Source organism: Leucoraja erinacea, chromosome 10, assembly GCF_028641065.1.
Source record: "Leucoraja erinacea ecotype New England chromosome 10, Leri_hhj_1, whole genome shotgun sequence".
NCBI lineage: Eukaryota > Metazoa > Chordata > Chondrichthyes > Rajiformes > Rajidae > Leucoraja > Leucoraja erinaceus.
The window spans coordinates 56597422-56615085 of record NC_073386.1 but is presented as its reverse complement, the minus strand read 5'-3'; the positions used below and the strand labels follow the sequence as shown (position 1 = coordinate 56615085).

At 46.0% G+C, this 17664-nt stretch overlaps 1 protein-coding gene across 1 annotated transcript in view; it reads right to left on the bottom strand.

The window, feature by feature from the left end:
* Positions 1-17664, bottom strand: part of dennd1b (DENN/MADD domain containing 1B) — a 289189-nt gene that overhangs the window by 179913 nt on the left and 91612 nt on the right. Inside the window, 1 exon segment of the mRNA XM_055642397.1 lies at positions 14309-14352. Coding sequence (XP_055498372.1) covers positions 14309-14352 — 44 coding nt within the window.

The following is a 17664-nucleotide window of genomic DNA, read 5'->3' as shown; positions in this document are numbered from 1 at the left end:
ACCCCCAATGCCTTCTGCTTTAAGTTTGTATACTAATCTCTTATGTGGGACCTTGTCGAAAGCCTTCTGGAAGTCCAGATACACCACATCCACTGGTTCTCCCCTATCCACGCTACTAGTTACATTCTCCCTGTGTCCGCATGGGTTTTCTCCGGATGCTCCGGTTCCTTCCACATTCCAAAGACATGCAGTTTTGTAGATTAATTGGCTTCTGTAAAGTGTAGGATAGAACTAGTGTACGGGTGATTGCTGGTCGGCATGCATTCAGTGGACTGCATGGCCTATTCCCACATTGTATCTCTAAACTAAACTAAAATAAACACCAAATCCTACATTATCATTATACGATGCAGATAATCCTAAATTTAACTTTGAATTCAATTTGGTCAACTCTTTCACCTATGCAAGTGTTTATATCACAGCAACCTCCCTATCTTTAAAACTCTTCAAATATTTCAATTTAAAAAATAATAAAATTCTCAGTGCTGCATATTTGCAAATGTGGAAGACATAATTTCAGTTTTAGTTTGGAGGTATAGCATGGAAACAGGCCCTTCGGCCCACTGAGTCCACTCCACCCATCAATCATCCGTTCACACTATTACTATGGTATTCCATTTTCTCATCCTTTAACTGCATCTCAGGGGGCAATTTTTCTTTACAAAAGCCAATTAACCTACAAAGCTGCACGCCTTTGGGATGTGGGAGGAAACCGGAGTACCCGGAGAAAACCCACATGGTCACAGGGAGAACTGCAAACTCCACGTAGACAGATAGCACAGACAGACAGACAGGATCGAACACGGGCCGCTGGCGCTGTGAACCAGCAGCTCTACCCGCTGCGCCACCGTGTAGTCCTGGTACATGTGAAACCACGTCAGCATTTTGCACGTTATGTAAGAAATTGCGTAATTGCTGGTTTATTACTGGCGTATGCTGTCTTTTCTAAACTCAAGCCAGGGCAAACCAGGCAAGTCATTCATGAGTTTTATCAATGAGAGCCAACTCCACATCGCCACAAAGGGTGGCAAAATTATCAGGCCCAGGCTTGTAACTTTGCTGTCTTAATTGTAACATGGAGTAAACTTGGTGCTGTTCATAAATCTCCCGCCTTGATTGAAAGGGAACACGCACCAAATAGCTAAGATGGACACAAAATCTGAAGAAGGGTCCCAACCCAAAACGTCATCCATCTTTTTTCCTCCAGAGATGCTGTCTGACCCACTGAGTTACTCCAGCACCTTGTGTCTACTTGTGGTATGAACCAGCATCTGCAGTTCTGTGTTTCTACGCACCAAATTAGCAGATTTTCAGTGGGGTCATTTTACCGAAGACAGACACAAAATGCTGGAGTAACTCAGCGGGACAGGCAGCAGCATCTCTGGAGAGAAGGAGGCCATGCATGAGATCGATCGTGTGGCTCTGTGGGACCATTGATGTCCATCTGCCCAAAGCCCAGTGGACGTTACTGGGAGAATCCCAGAGCAGCGTAATTGCCAACAGAGGGACTCCAGCCACACACCTGCCCTCAGGCAAGGTCCAAACCCCCTTCAACCCAGGCGAACCGTGCAGAAGACCAGCCGTGCACATTTCTCAGCCTGTCGTGTCAATCCCCAGGCACCGCTCTGCTCACTCCCTCCAATCATTGATTGCGATGGAATCTGCTGGGGATTTAAAGGGTACGACTCGATACCAACATAATCGATCCACCATGGTACGGTGGGGGGAGGGGGCATTATTTGAAAGCAAGAATATGACAACTAAACGGCCAAGCTTTAACCACCGTGGTGAAATATTCGAGGAGCGATTAGCCCCCAGTGGCATAGCGGGCAGTAACATCCGTTACTGGTGTAACGGTAACATCAGTTGCCGCAGCAGCGGCACACTGGCGTAGCGGTAGGGCCACTGCATCACAGCGCAAGAGACCAAGGTTCGATCCTCACCCCGTGGGCACTGTCTGCATGTGTGGTGTTTGCACGTTCTCCCTGGGACTAAGTGTGTTTCCTCCGGGTGCTCCGGTTTCCTCCCACATCTCAAAGACGTGCAAGTTTGTAGGTTAATTGACCCTCTGTAAAATGCGTGTAGGATAGAACTAATGTACGGGGTGATCACTGGTAGGTGCGGACTAGGTGGGCTGAAGGGCCTGTTTCCACACTATCTGTGAAATAATCTAAACTTTGAGGGGAATAATACTTATTCATTCACTTTTCTGGCTCTGGTCAGCATTTATTACTCATTGAGAAGGTGGCGGTAAATACTTCTTAAAATGCTGAGGTGCTTCTGACCTAACTAACCTCCCCATGCTGGGCTCTATTTACAAATGGAGGAGCACGGATATATTTGCAAGGCAGAAGGGTCGGAGGAGAAGCTGCAGATCATGGGTGTCCAAGGTCCAGGGACTTTCGTCCTCCTTGGTGACAGGGATGAGCAGTTGAGGAAGCCCAGTTGAGAAACTGCAGTTGGTGGGATATCACACAGCCACTGTGTTCTGCTGGTGGACATTGAATGATACCACAGTGCCGCTTAAAGCTTGTGGATGTTCATGTTCAAAACAATGTCCCACCCCTGGTTTAATTCTGATACAGAACATGCCTTGCAAGGGCAAGACAACCAAGTTGAAGCATTTAATTCCAGCCACTTTGATAACACACTCAGTACAACTCAAATACTACTCCCAATGTAAGAGCCAGAGCCTTTAGACTTTAGAGATCTAAACATCTTTAATGTTGTGAATTCCTTGGTGTGGGGGAAGGGATAGCACTAATTCCAAACTGACTCCACACAAAGGTAACAGTTTTATTAGTGCACGTGGCAACGTTAGATATGATTACAGCAATTTCCATCTCTCTGTGTGTCTAAAAGTGCACGCTGTGAAGTGCTGTCCTTTGAGAATCCGGCAGCTTCTAAGCAATTTGCAGGTGCTGGCTAGATGCCGCAGGTGGTTTGGCTGGCAAGAGTTTCATTCATCTCATGCTGATATTTTTCTTTAAACACCGTAAAGAAATCTTGAATTAACGCTTTAAGCTAAAAGTTCACATGACTGCGGAAGCACCCAGAGCACTGGGCAATATCTCGTACAAATTCTCCAGGAAACCCCCCCCCCCCTCACTTTTATTGATTCCTGCAGCAGGGAGAGCGTAATCAAAGTGAATGCTTTAGAGATAAATCATTACGCTGTGCACAGCAGCTTCTGAAGAGCAAAGTTGGACCACCTAGATTCAAATTCACGGTAGATTTAGATAAAATTAGTGGTGGCAACGGTAGAGTTGCTACCTTAGAGCGCCAGGGTTCCGGGTTCAATCCTGACTACGGGTGCTGTCCATACTGGGTTTGTACATTCACCACCTGGGTTTTCTCCGGGTGCTCCGGTTTCCTCCCACACTCCAAAGACGTGCAGGTCTGCAGGTTAATTGGTTTCAGTAAAATTGTAAATTGTCCATAGTGTGTAGGGTAGTGCTCGTGGACGGGGTGATCGCTGGTCGGCGTGGATTTGGTGAGTCGAAGGACCTGTATCTCCTAAGCCTGAAGTAAAGTCTTGCTTATAGTAATATACACCATGGTGCAACGGCATTCCTGATAAATAGTCCAACAATACTGAGGTAGAAGAAACTATACAGCAGATTCGCCTTGCTCACCAAAGGGGAATGGGGGGGGGGGGGCTTTTGCAAAACTTTCTCTGAGATATTAAGTAGTTGAGGTAGAGCTTAAATGATACTATGAATGGTCCATGGAATTACACATTTTCCCCATCATTTCCCACCACTGCAGTCACCCCACCGTATGCTCATCCCACATCCCCTAGTCCCTCATTTCCCCTTTTATCCCCCCTGCCCTTACACCCACATCCTTGCCTCCGGCTTTACATCTCACTCCTTCTCTCTCCTTATCCGACACCCTTTTGTCACCTTTTCACCACTCGCCTTTGTCACTTGCACCACCATCTTCTGATCAAACTCCCCTCACTTGCATGTGTAGGAAGGAACACACCTGACCTCCCGGTTGCTAAACACTTTAACTCCCCCTCCCATTCCCGCACTGACCGTTCCGTCCTGGGCCTCCTCCACTGTCACAGTGAGGCCCAGTGCCAGGAATAGCACCTCATATTTCGCTTGGGCAGCTTACACCCCAGCGGTTTGAATAATGATTTCTCTAACTTCAAGTAAACCCTTGCTTTCCTGCTCTCTCAATCCCTCCCCCTTCCTAGTTCTCCAAACAGTCTGTCCCCGATTACATTTTATCTCTGCATGCTTCGTTGTCACCTTCTCCAAGCTAACAATGATCTATTCTACATTTTCCTTGACATCTCCTGTGATCTCATTTTCACACCTTACTCTTCCTTATCTCTGGATCTCCATCTCCCCTGACTCTCAGTCTAAAGAAGGGTCTCGACCTGAAATGTCACCCATTCCTTCTATCCAGAGATGCTGCCCGTCCCCATGAGTTACTCCAGCATTCTGTGCCTATCCCCCTCACTTGTATCCACCTATCACTCTCCAGGATAGACACAAAATGCTGGAGGAACTCAGCAAGTCAGACAGCATCTCTGAAGAAAAGGCATAGCTTTCGGGTCAAGACCCTTCTTGCACCCTCTATCACTCTCCAGTTCCGTCCCCACTGCTCTTTTCCAACTTTCACCATCCCCCCCCCCCCCCCCCCCCACCTCCAATCAGTTTGAAGAAGGGTCCCGACCCAAAACGTCGCCTGTCCATTCCCTCCACAGATGCTGCCTGACCCGCTATGTTCCCACAGCACTTTGCATTTTACTCAAGATTCCAGCATCTGCGGTGTCTCTGTACCAAAGATAGACACAATATGCTGGAGTAACTCAACGGGACAGGCAGCATCTCTGGAGAGAAGAAATGGGTGGCGTTCCGGGTCGAGACTTTTCTTCAGACTTACGTCAGGGGAGAAGGGGAATACATAGATAAGGGTGTGTAAGGTGTGAAATGGGACAAAGGGAATGGAGATCAAGGAAAATGTAGAATAGATCATTGTTAACTGGGAGAAGACAACAACAAAGCAAACAGAGATAAAATGTGTCTATGTACCACTCAGTTGTGTTGTGTCTCCACACACACTCAAGCTTTAAAATGATCATGAAGGCAGCATTAAATAGTGGCACCAGAACAGTACTTGGATCATTATCATGAACCTAAAGTCTGAAGAAGAGTCTCGACCTGAAACGTCAACCATTCCTTCGCTCCAGAGTTGCTGCTTGTCCTGCTGAGTTACTCCAGCATTTTGTGTCTATCATCATGAACTTAAACCTGTGCCAGGTCAAAAATGGGCTGGATGGGGACAGGAGATTATTTTCTGCCCGATTACGCGCGCCTACCATCTAAAGCGGTCTAGAGAGGGATTCACCCAATTGGTCTGCATATTTTTTTGTTGTTGTTATGATACTACCTAGAATAATACAGCACAGAAACAGGCCCTTCGGCTCAATTTGCCCAGGATGCCTCATCTAAACCAGTACTACCTGCGCACGTTTGGCCCGTATCCCTCTAAACCCATGCACCTGTCCAGATATCTTTTAAATTATGTTATAGTACCTAGCTCAACTACCTCCTCTGTCAGCTCGTTCCATAAACCCACCACCCTCTGCGTGAAAAAGTTGCCAGTAAGGTTCCCTTTAAATCTTTCCCCCCTTCCCTCGCCTTAAATCGATGTCTTCTGGTTCCTGATTCCCCTATCCTCGGTAAAAGACTCTGTACCTTTTATTTAGTTCAGTTCAGTCTAGCGATACAGCGCGGAAACAGGCCCTTTGGCTAACTGATCCCAGCGATCCCCACACACTAACACTATCCTACACACACTAGGGACAATTTACACTTATATCAAGCCAGTTAACCTAAAAACCTGTACGTCTTTGGAGCGTGGGAGGAAACCGAAGATCTCGGAGAAAACCTACACAGGTCACGGGGAGAACATTCAAACTCCGTACCGACAAGCACCCATAGTCAGGATCGAACCTGGGTCTCTGATGCTGTAAGGCAGCAACTCTATCGCTACGCCATCAAGCCACGCTAATCTACTTACCCTATCTTTTCCCCTCATAATTTTACACCCTCCGTGTCCTGCCAGTAGCTCAGGCCCTTGAGTCCTGGCAGCGCCCTCGAAAAAGGTAACTTTAGGATAGCATTTATATTGCAATTAAAAAAGCTGGTGTACGCAGAAAACAATCCAAGTTTGAAATCAATTGAAATGCTTGGGAAAAAAAAATCAACCAAATAATTTCTATTTGTGCAAACCTTGCACATTGTGTCTTGAATCTACCTTCAGTAAAAATATGCAAATCAAAATTGTTGATTAACATTTGGTAAAAACACACAGGCTGAAATAACCAAACTGTTCGGGGAAACACAATTATTTACTCCTATACATTTGATGAGATTTAATAACTAAGACAATAACAGTGCTGGAAACATCTGAATCAATGCAGCTACGAAAAAAATCAAACATGTACATACTATAGTAGCTGCAAAAAAAGACTAAAGGGAATAAATTCACTTCCATCTGTCTACTCGTTCCGTTCCTTTAAGCCTTTTTTTTACTGATGAGCTAAATATATGCTCTTGCTCCCATTGACAGCAGCTGTGAATGGCCAAGACTTCACAGTATTATACCAGTCATTTTCACATCATATTCCAAAGATGCAGCCAGCTCCCAGTCTGTTACCTTTGAATCCCATTCTACCGAGGCAGCATTCTTATTCAATCAATTCATATTTCCATAATCCACAATTCTGCTGCTCCTTCCCCTCCCTAGGGTGGACTAACCCCTTTGCCCCAAACCATGGCCTACAACTGTCATTAAAGCGCTGTAACAATAACGAGACTAACAAAAGAGACGGCGGTGCAGAGGGTTGCTGCTGCCATATGCTGGCTAACTTAGAATTCTTCGACTATTGCAGTAACCCAACAAAAACATTAAAAAAAAACTTAATCCTAATCATGAGCAAACTGAATGGGTCTTTTATGCTGTCGTAGTATAGGCCAAGCCATCTGTACACAGATCCTCATAAAATGTAATCTCATCCAAGGAATGCCTTCATTTATTTATTTAGCTGTTTTTCCACATCCTCCCGTTAACCCTTCCCCCCCATCTCGATGGGCTCGGACCTCGAAAGCCTTTGACTGATGCTCCGCTCCTCTCCCCGCAAAGGGAACACTTTTCACACTTACTAAGGCACAAAAGGGATGTCAAGTTCTTTTTCTACTCGTTAATCCTCAGTCAACAACGACGACGTCCCGAGTGAGATGCAAAACCTACAAACGGGACCACTGTACAAATAAGGATTGAGGGGGGGGGGGGGGGGGGGGACAAGGAACCGCAGGTGCCAGTTTATACATAAATAAATACACAAAGTGCTGGAGTAACTGAGCAGGTCAAGCGGCATCTCTGGAGGACATGGATAAGTGACCTTTCGGGTCAATATCTTCTTCAGACTGATTGAGGAGAGGTGGGGGGGGGGGAAGCTGGAAGAGGGGGAGTAGGGGGGGAAGACAAAGCCTAGCAGTAATATAAATAAATTATTTGAATTCTATTCCTCTCATACACCCTTTGCATTCATCCTATTTATTCCAAACATAGACTGTTAAATCTTGCCCCCACTCACCTTAAAACCCCTGTCCCACGGTGCGAGTTCATTCCAAGAGCTCTCCCGAGTTTGCCCCGATTCGAACTTGGAGATTTACGGTAATGGCCGCTCGTCGGTACTCGGGGCTCTCGTGGACATTTTTCATCATGTTGAAAAATCTTCACCAGTCTTCCCGTGCTTATCTACTTATAGCGAGTCTTCCTGAGTACCTGCCGTTACCGCTAAGAGACGTCCCCGAGCTCCGACGTACCCGCTACGTTCATTCTCCGTGCTTACCACAAGTTTGATTTTTTTTAAACTCAGGAGAGCTCTTGGAATGAACTCGCACCGTGGGACAGGGATTTTAATCTATACAATACAATACGGTTTTATTCGTCACATTGCACATAAAGTCCTCTGCCATCTGGTTCTCGATTCCCCTACTCTGGGTAAAAGACTGTGCACTAATCCTGCCTATTCCTCTCATATTCCTTTAAATCTTGCACCCTCACCTTAAACCTCTGTCCTCTGCTTCTTGATTCCCATACTCTAGGCGGAAGACTCGATCTATTCACGTTCAAGAGAATTACACCCAATGAGGGGAAAAATAGGAGAGATAATTTTTAAAATGCTCAGTCTTTGTCCAAAATCGGAGATTGACAGATTCTTGATTAGTAAGGGTGTCAGGGGTTATGGAGAGAAGGCAGGAGAATGCGGTTGAGAGGGAAAAGATTGATCAGCCATGATTGAATGGTGGAGTAGACTTGATGGGACGAATGGCCTAATTCTGCTCCTAGAATTTCTGAACTTATGACAAGGACCGTATCATACACTTGCTTGGATCGGGCAATGCTCATTACACCGAGAGCACTGTGAAAATGGCACCAAAACCTGGCGCCTCTTGCATGCGGGTTCAGTGGACTATTTCTGCCCACTCTGCTAACCGTGTGGGCAGATGTGCTTGGGTATGGCAATACTCTACTGGACTGTGTGTAAGAAAATAATGTTACTGTACGACTGCACATGTGCCAATTAAAGCATCTTTGAGCCTTTAAGAACATCCCTGGAAGCACAAGAGACCATCGGTTCTGGAATCGGGAGGTAAAAATAAATTGCTGGAGGAACTCAGCAGGTCAAGCATCATCCGTGAAGGATATGGATGGAGTTTCTGCCTCCACAGATGCTGCTCAACTCTCGGATTTCTTCCAGCAAAAGCCACAAAGTGCTGGACTAACTCAGCGTGTCAGGAGGCAATCCGGATGGAATGGACAGAGGATATTTCATGTTGGGCTTCTTGTTCAAACTCCAGCTCTACAGTTTCATTTGGTTTAGTTTAGAGACAAAGTGCGGAAACTGGCCCTTCAGACTACCAAGTCGGCACCAACTAGCTAGCGCCCACACACTATCCTACACGGGAATCCAGGTCTCTGGCGCTGTAAGGCAACAAGTCATTTCACTTGCACTTTATGTGCAATGTGACGAATAAAACTGATTGTTGATTGTTGTTGTCTAGGATATCGAGATTTTCCAGCAGTTCATTTTTTTCACAGGAGTACCTTGATGTACACTGAAACTCAGAGATTTGAGCTCACACATACACAAGGCCACAACGGGCTGAGTTCAAAAGCACAGCGCGGGACGGTGGAGCAGCGGTAGAGTTGCTGCCTCACAGCGCCAGAGACCAGGGTTGGATCCTGACCACTGGGGCTGTCTGTACGGAGTTTGCACGTTCGCCCTGTGATTGCGTGGGTTTTCTCCGGGTGCTCCGGTTTCCCCCCACATTCTGAAGACCTGCAGGTTTGTAGGTTAATTGACTTGGTGTCTCCAGTGTGTGTAGGGTAGTGTTAGTGTGCGGGGATCGCTGGTCAGTGTGAACGCGGTGGGCCAAAGCGCCCGTTTCCACGGTGTATCTCTACACTAAATTAAACACAAAATCCAGACCGCAAAGGGAGGAGCTGGTGAGATGATGTTTTGATTCCAAGAGACAGTCAAACCTAAGAGATGCCCCACCTTACAATTTAGAATCATACAGGTCTCTTTCCCAATTACAAACAGCTATACCACAGCAGCAGCTCGGACTTTCAACTCTCTGCTAAGTAGCTGGGAAACTTCACAGTGTATCCCAATCAATGCCAAGTCCAATCTCTGTAGATGTACATAAAACCACCTTGTGAATGCCGCAACGAAAATGCTTACGACAAAGCAGGTGAATAGAGGGGCGAGGGGGAGGATGGGAGAGAGAGGTGAGGGGGGAGAGAGGGGCAAGGGGACGGGGTGAGAGAGGTGAGGGGGGAGAGGGGCAAGTGGGCAGGGTGAGAGAGAGGGGAAAGGGTAAAGATGGTAGAGAGGGGTACAGATGGATGGGCAAGGGGGGAAGGATGCCCAAACATCATGCCCAAAATGCACCATTGCTAATCTGTCGTAAACTTTCAATCACTTATCCTATATCTATCACATTATTGTTTTCTATAGAGAAATTGAGAAGGAGAGGCAGGGACAGAGAGATACAGAGATCAAGAAGCAAAGAGAGATGCAGAGTTAGTTCAGTTTATTGCCACATGGACCGAGATACAGTGACAAGCTTTTGTTGCGTGCTAACCAGTCAGCGGAAAGACTATACATGATTACAATCGAGCCATTCACAGTGTATAGATTCCTGATGAAAGGGAATGATGTGAATAATATTTTGTACGTTAAAGCCAGTGAAGTCCGATCAAAGGTAGTCCGAGGGTCTCCAATGAGGTAGATAGTAGTTCAGGACTGTTCTCGGGGGAGAGAGAGACGGGGAGAGAGAAGAGAGAGAGAGAGGGGGGTGACGGGGAGAGAGAGACGGGGAGAGAGAGAGGAGAGAGAGATGGAGAGAGGGAGAGGGGAGAGAGAGACAAGGGAGAGAGAGAGAGGGGGAGAGAGAGACACGGGGAGAGAGAGGGGGAGAGAGAGAGGAGGTGGAGAGAGAGAGAGAGATGGAGAGAGAGACGGGGGAGAGACGGGGAAAGAGAGAGTCGGGGGAGAGACGGGGAGAGAGATGGGGTGCAGTGCTCACTGTCCTCAAAGTATCTCACCTCACTCTATCTACGTAAGCTCATTAGTGATTACTCTTCAAAAGACAAGAATTAGCTGTAAAATGCTTTGTGAAAACCTGATGTAGGGAATGTTGTTTTCAAAAAGATCTATGAGATGTGGATAACGATGAGTATAGCACATTTTGTAATTTACTTTGCAAATACCAATTACAGATTTTTTTTTAAATAATAAGAACAGAGTCTTGTTCATCAAAAGCTTTAGTCTACAGTTCAGCTTCATTAACCATTCACGTTTCATCTTTGTTACATTATAAGGAAACTATTTTGCTATGTGATGTAGAAACATGGAACTGCAGAGGCTGGTTTACAAAAAATACAGAAAGTGCGGGAGTAATTCAGCATCTCTGGGCAACACGAATAGGTGACGTTTTGGGTCCGAACCCTTCCTTAGACTCATTTGTGGTGCTTACATGATTATGGAGAGCATGGACATTAGCACAATGTTACGGTGGGAAAGAAGGGTCCCAAACCGAAACGTCACCTATCCATGTTGTCTGGAGATGCTGCCTGACCTGCTGAGTTACTCCAGCACTTTGTGTCCTTTTGCATACTATCCAGCGTTTTGAGCAGCACAGTGGCGTAGTGGTAGAGTTGCTGCCTTACAGCGGCAGAGACTTGGGTTCGATCCCGACTATGGGTGCTGAGTTTGTACGTTCTTCCCGTGGCCGCGTGGGATTTCGTCGGGTGCTCCAGTTCCCTCCCATACGCCAAAGAAATGCAGGTTTGTAGGTGAAACCGAATTGAACTTCAAGATTTTAAAATAGTTATATTCTCCAAAATACTCAGTATCGTAGAGTAAAACGGTGGTTATATCAAGAGGGAGATTCAAGAGACATTTTTTGTCACATGCACCAATAGGTACAGTGAAATTTGGGGTCAGGTCTGCAATGATATGAAATGGACTTCAGGCTTTTAACCATGAAACTTTCTCTTTATTTGTTGAATGCCGAACAAGTGCAACTTCCGTTATGTTTTCTCTTTTCTCTTCGTCGCTATGTTGTTAAAACCTCTTGGGTGCCCAGGAAAGTTCGGCACCAGAGATTGAGGAGCACGTTCAAAATCCATCACCGCCGCTGGAAAATTCTCAGTTATTTAATCAAATAGCGCAGGTTGAAAAAAAATAAATCAATGGTGATGACCATGAATCTTATAGATTGCATAAAAAAATCTATTGGGTTCACAAATCTCTTTGATGAAAGAAGTGCAGGATATATACAACTCCAGAGCCACAACATCATCTTGGTTCCTAGCACCAAGACACCACCACAAATGAATATCATGAATGTAGGATGAGGGAGGAATAGGAATACTTGTGACTAGGCACAGTGAGATTCCTTGTTTGCATACACAATGTATACAAATAGTAGACACCTACAGCACTGACAAAGTTACAAAGCACATGTAATTGGATCAGATATGAGTACAACAAAGTTGACCCTGCACAGAACCACTACCGCCCTTCAACTATATTGAGGGAGCTTTTCCACAGGTAGTCAAGCAGTATCCCGAAGTTAAGTCAATCGGAAATGTCAAAGCTGAGATGGGGTTTTTTATGGAAAAAGCACGAAGTATTGGAGCAACTCAATGGGTCAGGCAGTGCCTCTGGAGAACGTGGAAAAGTGATGTTTCAGGTTGGGACCCTTCTTCAGACTGATTGTGTTGGGGGGGGCAGGACATAGGTGAGTGGGGCGAGTAATAGGTGGATATAGATGAGGGTGGGCTTTGATGGGCAGATGGCTGGACAAAGGCCAGAGGTGAAATGATAATCAATGTGAAGAAGGGTCTCGACCTGAAACGTCACCTGATCCATGTTCTCCAGGGATACTGCTGACCCACTGAGTTACTCCAGCTCATCGTGCCGTTCCATGAAAAGACAAGAGGTGTGAGATAAGGATAGAAATGTGAATCGTGAATCGTAAAGGAATGTAGTTGAAGCCAGTTCATTGGCTATATTTAAGAGGGAGTTAGATGTGGCCCTTGTGGCTAAAGGGATCAGGGGGTATGGGGAGAAGGCAGGTACAGGATACGGAGTTGGATGATCAGCCATGATCATATTGAATGGCGGTGCAGGCTCAAAGGGCCGAAGGGCCTACTCCTGCACATATTTTCTATGTTTCTATCAGTGATGGGAAGGGGGAGTGGGTTAATGGGTGTGTGTCCAGGTGATGCACAGGGAAGAAGGGGGTGGGAGGAAGAGGGTGTGAGTGGAGAGAGGGGGGGGTGGGGGCTGGGGCTTTGAGGTTAGTTAGTCAGCTAAAATTGGAGAATTCAATGTTCACACCATTGGGTTGGAAACTGCCAAAGTGGAATAGGAGGTGCTGGTCCTCCAGTTTGCGTGTGGCCTCACTCTGGGATATATTTTAGTTGGATGGGGTTATTCAGGGGGCTGACGATGAGATGGAGGAAAGGCATTGATTCACGCAGTGTTTTCTTTGTGGCGGTAAGGCATAGTTAAAAAGTTCGAGACCAGATTGCTTGTGGCAGCGGGTAGCTGTTATATGTGTACCGGGACCTTCATGTCTACAATATAAAGCACTGGATTGGCTTGCGATGTAACCAAATGGTGGGTCAGGCTCACAAGGCCCTTTGGGCGGCACAGTGGCGCAGCGGTAGCGTTGCTGCCTTGCAGAGCCAGGGACCCAGTTTCGATCCTGACCAAGGGTGCTTCCATATGGAGTTTGTACGTTCTCCCTGTGACCCCATAGGTTTTCTCCATGTACTTCGGTTTCCCTCCACACACCAAAGACGTACAGGATTGCAGGTTAATTGGCTTTGGTAAGAGTTGTTAAATTGCCCCCAGTGTGTAGGATAGTGCTATACGGGGTGAGCGCCAATTACCGTGGACTCGGTGGGCTGAGCAGCCTGTTTCCCGTTGACTCTCTAAAGTAGAAGTAGAGGCTGGGGGGATCTCTTTCCATTTCTATCCCGATGTCACCAGTCAGTAGAACCAGCCTGATGTGATCACCATTTTAAGTTTTGCATTGAAAAAAAGTATTTCAATGGGAATTTCAATTGGCATAATGTCCATTAGGATTTCCTTTACTTGTCCACCTACTAAAATTCTGACTAAGTGGATGCAAGGATGCTTGGAAAAAAATTAAGGCCCGTGAGAAAAAACCATAGCATAAAGTAATGGAATCAATATTAAACCAAGGCCCCTATCATTAATCCAGCAAACCATCGAAGCTTTCTTGAAAACATTGCTGTAGGTTTAGCTTAGTTATACGGCGCGGAAACAGACCCTTCAGCCCACTGAGTCCGCATCGACCAGCGATCCCCGCACATTAACAGTATCCTACACACACTCGGGATAATTTGCAATCTACATTTATACCAAGCCAATTTACCTACAAACCTGTACGTCTTTGGAGTGTGGGAGGAAACCGAAGATTTTAGAGACAACCCACTCGGTCACGGGGAGAACGTACAAACTCCGCACAGACAGCACCCACAGTCAGGATCGAAGCTGGGTCTCTGGTGCTGCAAGGCAGCAACACTACCGCTGCGCCACCGTGCCGCCCTATGTGTTGTAATTGCTTGAGGTTACATCTGAGCGATCTGCCCAGTGACTTCATTCATCTCTGCCTTGTCAGAGCTACCTGGAAAAAAAACTATTACATTATGAAAAAGTTAATCATGTTCAAACCTGGTCTCTGAAGTCCTCTGGGAACTTCCAGGCAAGCACGGGGTCTGTAAATAATTGACAGACAGTATTAATCAACTGTGAGGGATTAAAGGCGAGCACAGTCAGAGAACATTAATATTAAAACAGGAGCCATTTCAACTTTTCAGGCAAATACTGAAGCAATATTCCCGAACATTACTGAGCAGGATTCCCAAATTTCTAATCACAGCACAACTTTTTTTATCGTTATTAGCAACTTCCATTCAAGTTGTTTCAAGTATATCGTTAAAACAAAGAGCGGTTTGTTGTTTCATTTCTGAGCAAAGTTGATTTAATTACCAAAGTATGAATTTTTAGCCCGATACACATAAACATAACAAAGTTCCATTGTGTGTTTGTGGGCTGCTCTTTAGTGCAGAAACATCAAGCATGTCGTCTTAAAGAGTGTTTTATTGTCATGTGTCCCAAGCAGAACAATGACATTCTTACTCGCAGCAGCGCAACACAATATGTAAAACACAATATAATAGAAGAAGAAAAAATTCAATATATACATATTAATATTATATGTGTGTGTATATACATACTCACACACACATGTACGTGTGTATGTGTATGCAGTATATATACACACATGTGTATATCACAAAAAAACACAGAATAATAGTGAAAAAAAACAAAACCAGTGCCCCCTATCTATGCATTTAAGAAGGAACTGCAGATGCTGGAAAATCGAAGGTAGACAAAAGTGCTGGAGAAACTCAGCGGGTGCAGCAGCATCTATGGAGCGAAGGAAATAGGCAACGTTTCAGGCTGAAACCCTTCTTCAGACTGACAGACTTGGTTCTTGGTTTCTTGGTCCTCCAAAATATTCCAAATGGAATTTAAACTGGAGGTGGTGAAGGGAGGGCTTAAGCCAGAAAGGGTTATTGGGAAGAAAGAGCTACTTTAAATTTAGTTGCATCTGGTTGGGTAACTATAGTTGGGTGGAGATTATTCCATGCTTTAATTGTGCGGGGGAAGAACGAATTGCTGTACACATCTGTCTTTGTAGCTGGGATCACAAATTGGATCGAATGCCCTCGTCTGCTCCTAATTGGTTTGGGTTTGGTATAGGTCTTGTAGTCTATGTCGAGCTGACCATTTAACATTTTGTAATGTTAATAGACTCCCTAGTTCAGAGTTATTTGGAGGTTGTAGTGTTTAACAGCCTGAAGGCTGTCAGGAAGAAGCTGCTGCTGAACCTGGACATTACACTTTTCAGGCTCCTATATTTTCTTCCTGACGGCAGGAGTAAATGAGCGTGTGGCGGGCGGTGTGGTGTTAGAGGAAGGGTTGGAGAGAGCGGTGATGCTGAACACATCGAGCCGCTGCCTGGAATCTTCAACTGCCCCACATGGAGATTGTCGATAGTTACCAGGAACTCGCTGGCACACAGACCTTCCACATTCCGTACTGCAAGCAGCAGGAAATACAGGAATACCGAGGGAAGAGGTGGCCCTGGACTCTCTAACTGCTCCTGAGGGGAATGGAGAAGGTGTATGGGCAGTCGATGAGGGGAATGGAGAAGGTGTGTGGACAGTCTATGAGGGGTGTGCAGGAAGGAACTACAGATGCTGGTTTAAATCGAAGACAGGCACAAAAAGCTGGAGTAACTCAGCGGGTCAGACAGCATCTCTGGAGAAAAGGAATAGGTGACGTTTTGGTTCGAGTCCCTTCTTCAGACTGAGGGAATGGATAGTTTAAGAAAGAACTGCAGATGCTGGAAAAATCGAAGATAGACAAAAATGCTGGAGAAACTCAGCGGGAGGCAGCATCTATGAGCCAAGGAATAGGTGACGTTTCAGGTCGAGACACTTCTTCGGACTGATGAAGGGTCACGACCCGAAGCGTCACCTATTCCTTCGCTCCATAGATGCTGCCTCACCCGCTGAGTTTCTCCAGCATTTTTGTCTACCTTGAAGGGAATGGATAGGGAGCATACACAGAGTCTAGGGGAATAGATAGAGTAAAGGGGAATAGATAGAGTAAATGTAGTCTTTTACCCAGAGTTGGGGAATCTAGATGTGGATGGCATATGTTTCTGATGAGAGGGAAGAAATGTAATTGGAATCTGAGGGACAACTTTTTCAACACTGGGTATATGGATTGAGCTGCCAGAGGAGGTAGTTGAGGCAGGTACTGTAACAATATTTAAAGGATAGGTGGCCAGGGATGTGGTTAGCACAGATTTAGAGGGATATGGGCCAAATATGGGCAGGTGGGACTAGTATAGATGGGGCATGTTGTTAAACACGGGCAAGTTGGGCCGAAGAGCCTGTCTACACGCGGGCTGACTCTATGACTCCAACAATGTTGCTTGGCCTGCTCGCTGCTTCCAGAACACTGATTTTGTGTCAGGTTTGTTCTGTTCTGCAGGATGTTATCCATCGCACCCACACCCCAACACGGCACGATACCAAGCTCCTTCTGGTGTGCAGGGGTCCACCGTGGAGAATCGGGCTGGCCTTAGCCATGCACCAACATGGCCGGTTCTGGAAGAACCAAGTCTGAGCCGATCTCAAAGGATAGTGGCCAACAAGGCAGGTCCACACTAGTTACAAAAGACTCAAAGAGCTGGAGTAACTCAGTGGGTCAGGCAGCATCTCCGGAGAACATGGATGGATAGGTTATATTTCTGGTCAAGACCCTTCTTCTGATCCAAAATTAGAAGAAGGGTCTTGACTCAAAATGTCACCTATCCATGCTCTCCAGAGATGCTGCCTGACTTACTGAGTTACTCCAGTACTTTGTGTCTTTTTGCTGTTAACCAGAGCCTGCAGTTCCTTGTTTCTCCAATTCCCCACTGGTAGCAACCTCTAGCCAATATAACAATAACACCAGGCGCTTGGCTTTTTTCTTTAAAATCACACATATAAACACAAAATAAAATGCGCCGTAGATTTAAAGATAGAAGCTGGGCACAGATGGAAGCTTTTGCACTAAAAATAGTTCTGATTTGGTGGGCAATCCAAAATCCAACTGCAGATTGGCACAGTGGTGCAGCGGTAGAGTTGCTGCCTTACAGCGCCAGAGACCCGGGTTCGATCATGACTACGGGTGCTGTCTGTACGGAGTTTGTATGTTCTCCCTGTGACCATGTGGGTTTTCTCCGGTGTCCACCCACAGTCAAAAGACGAGCAGGTTTGTCGGTTAATTAGCTTCTGTAAATTGTGAATTGTCCCACCTGTGTAGGATAGTGCTTGCGTACGGGTCTGCACGGACACGGTGGGCCGAATGGCCTGTTTCCTCGCTTTTGTGTCTAAAGTCTAAAGTGACATCCCAAAGGGTCTCTGGAATGAGGACGTTATTTTGCATCTGGCAGCGGGGAAACGTTG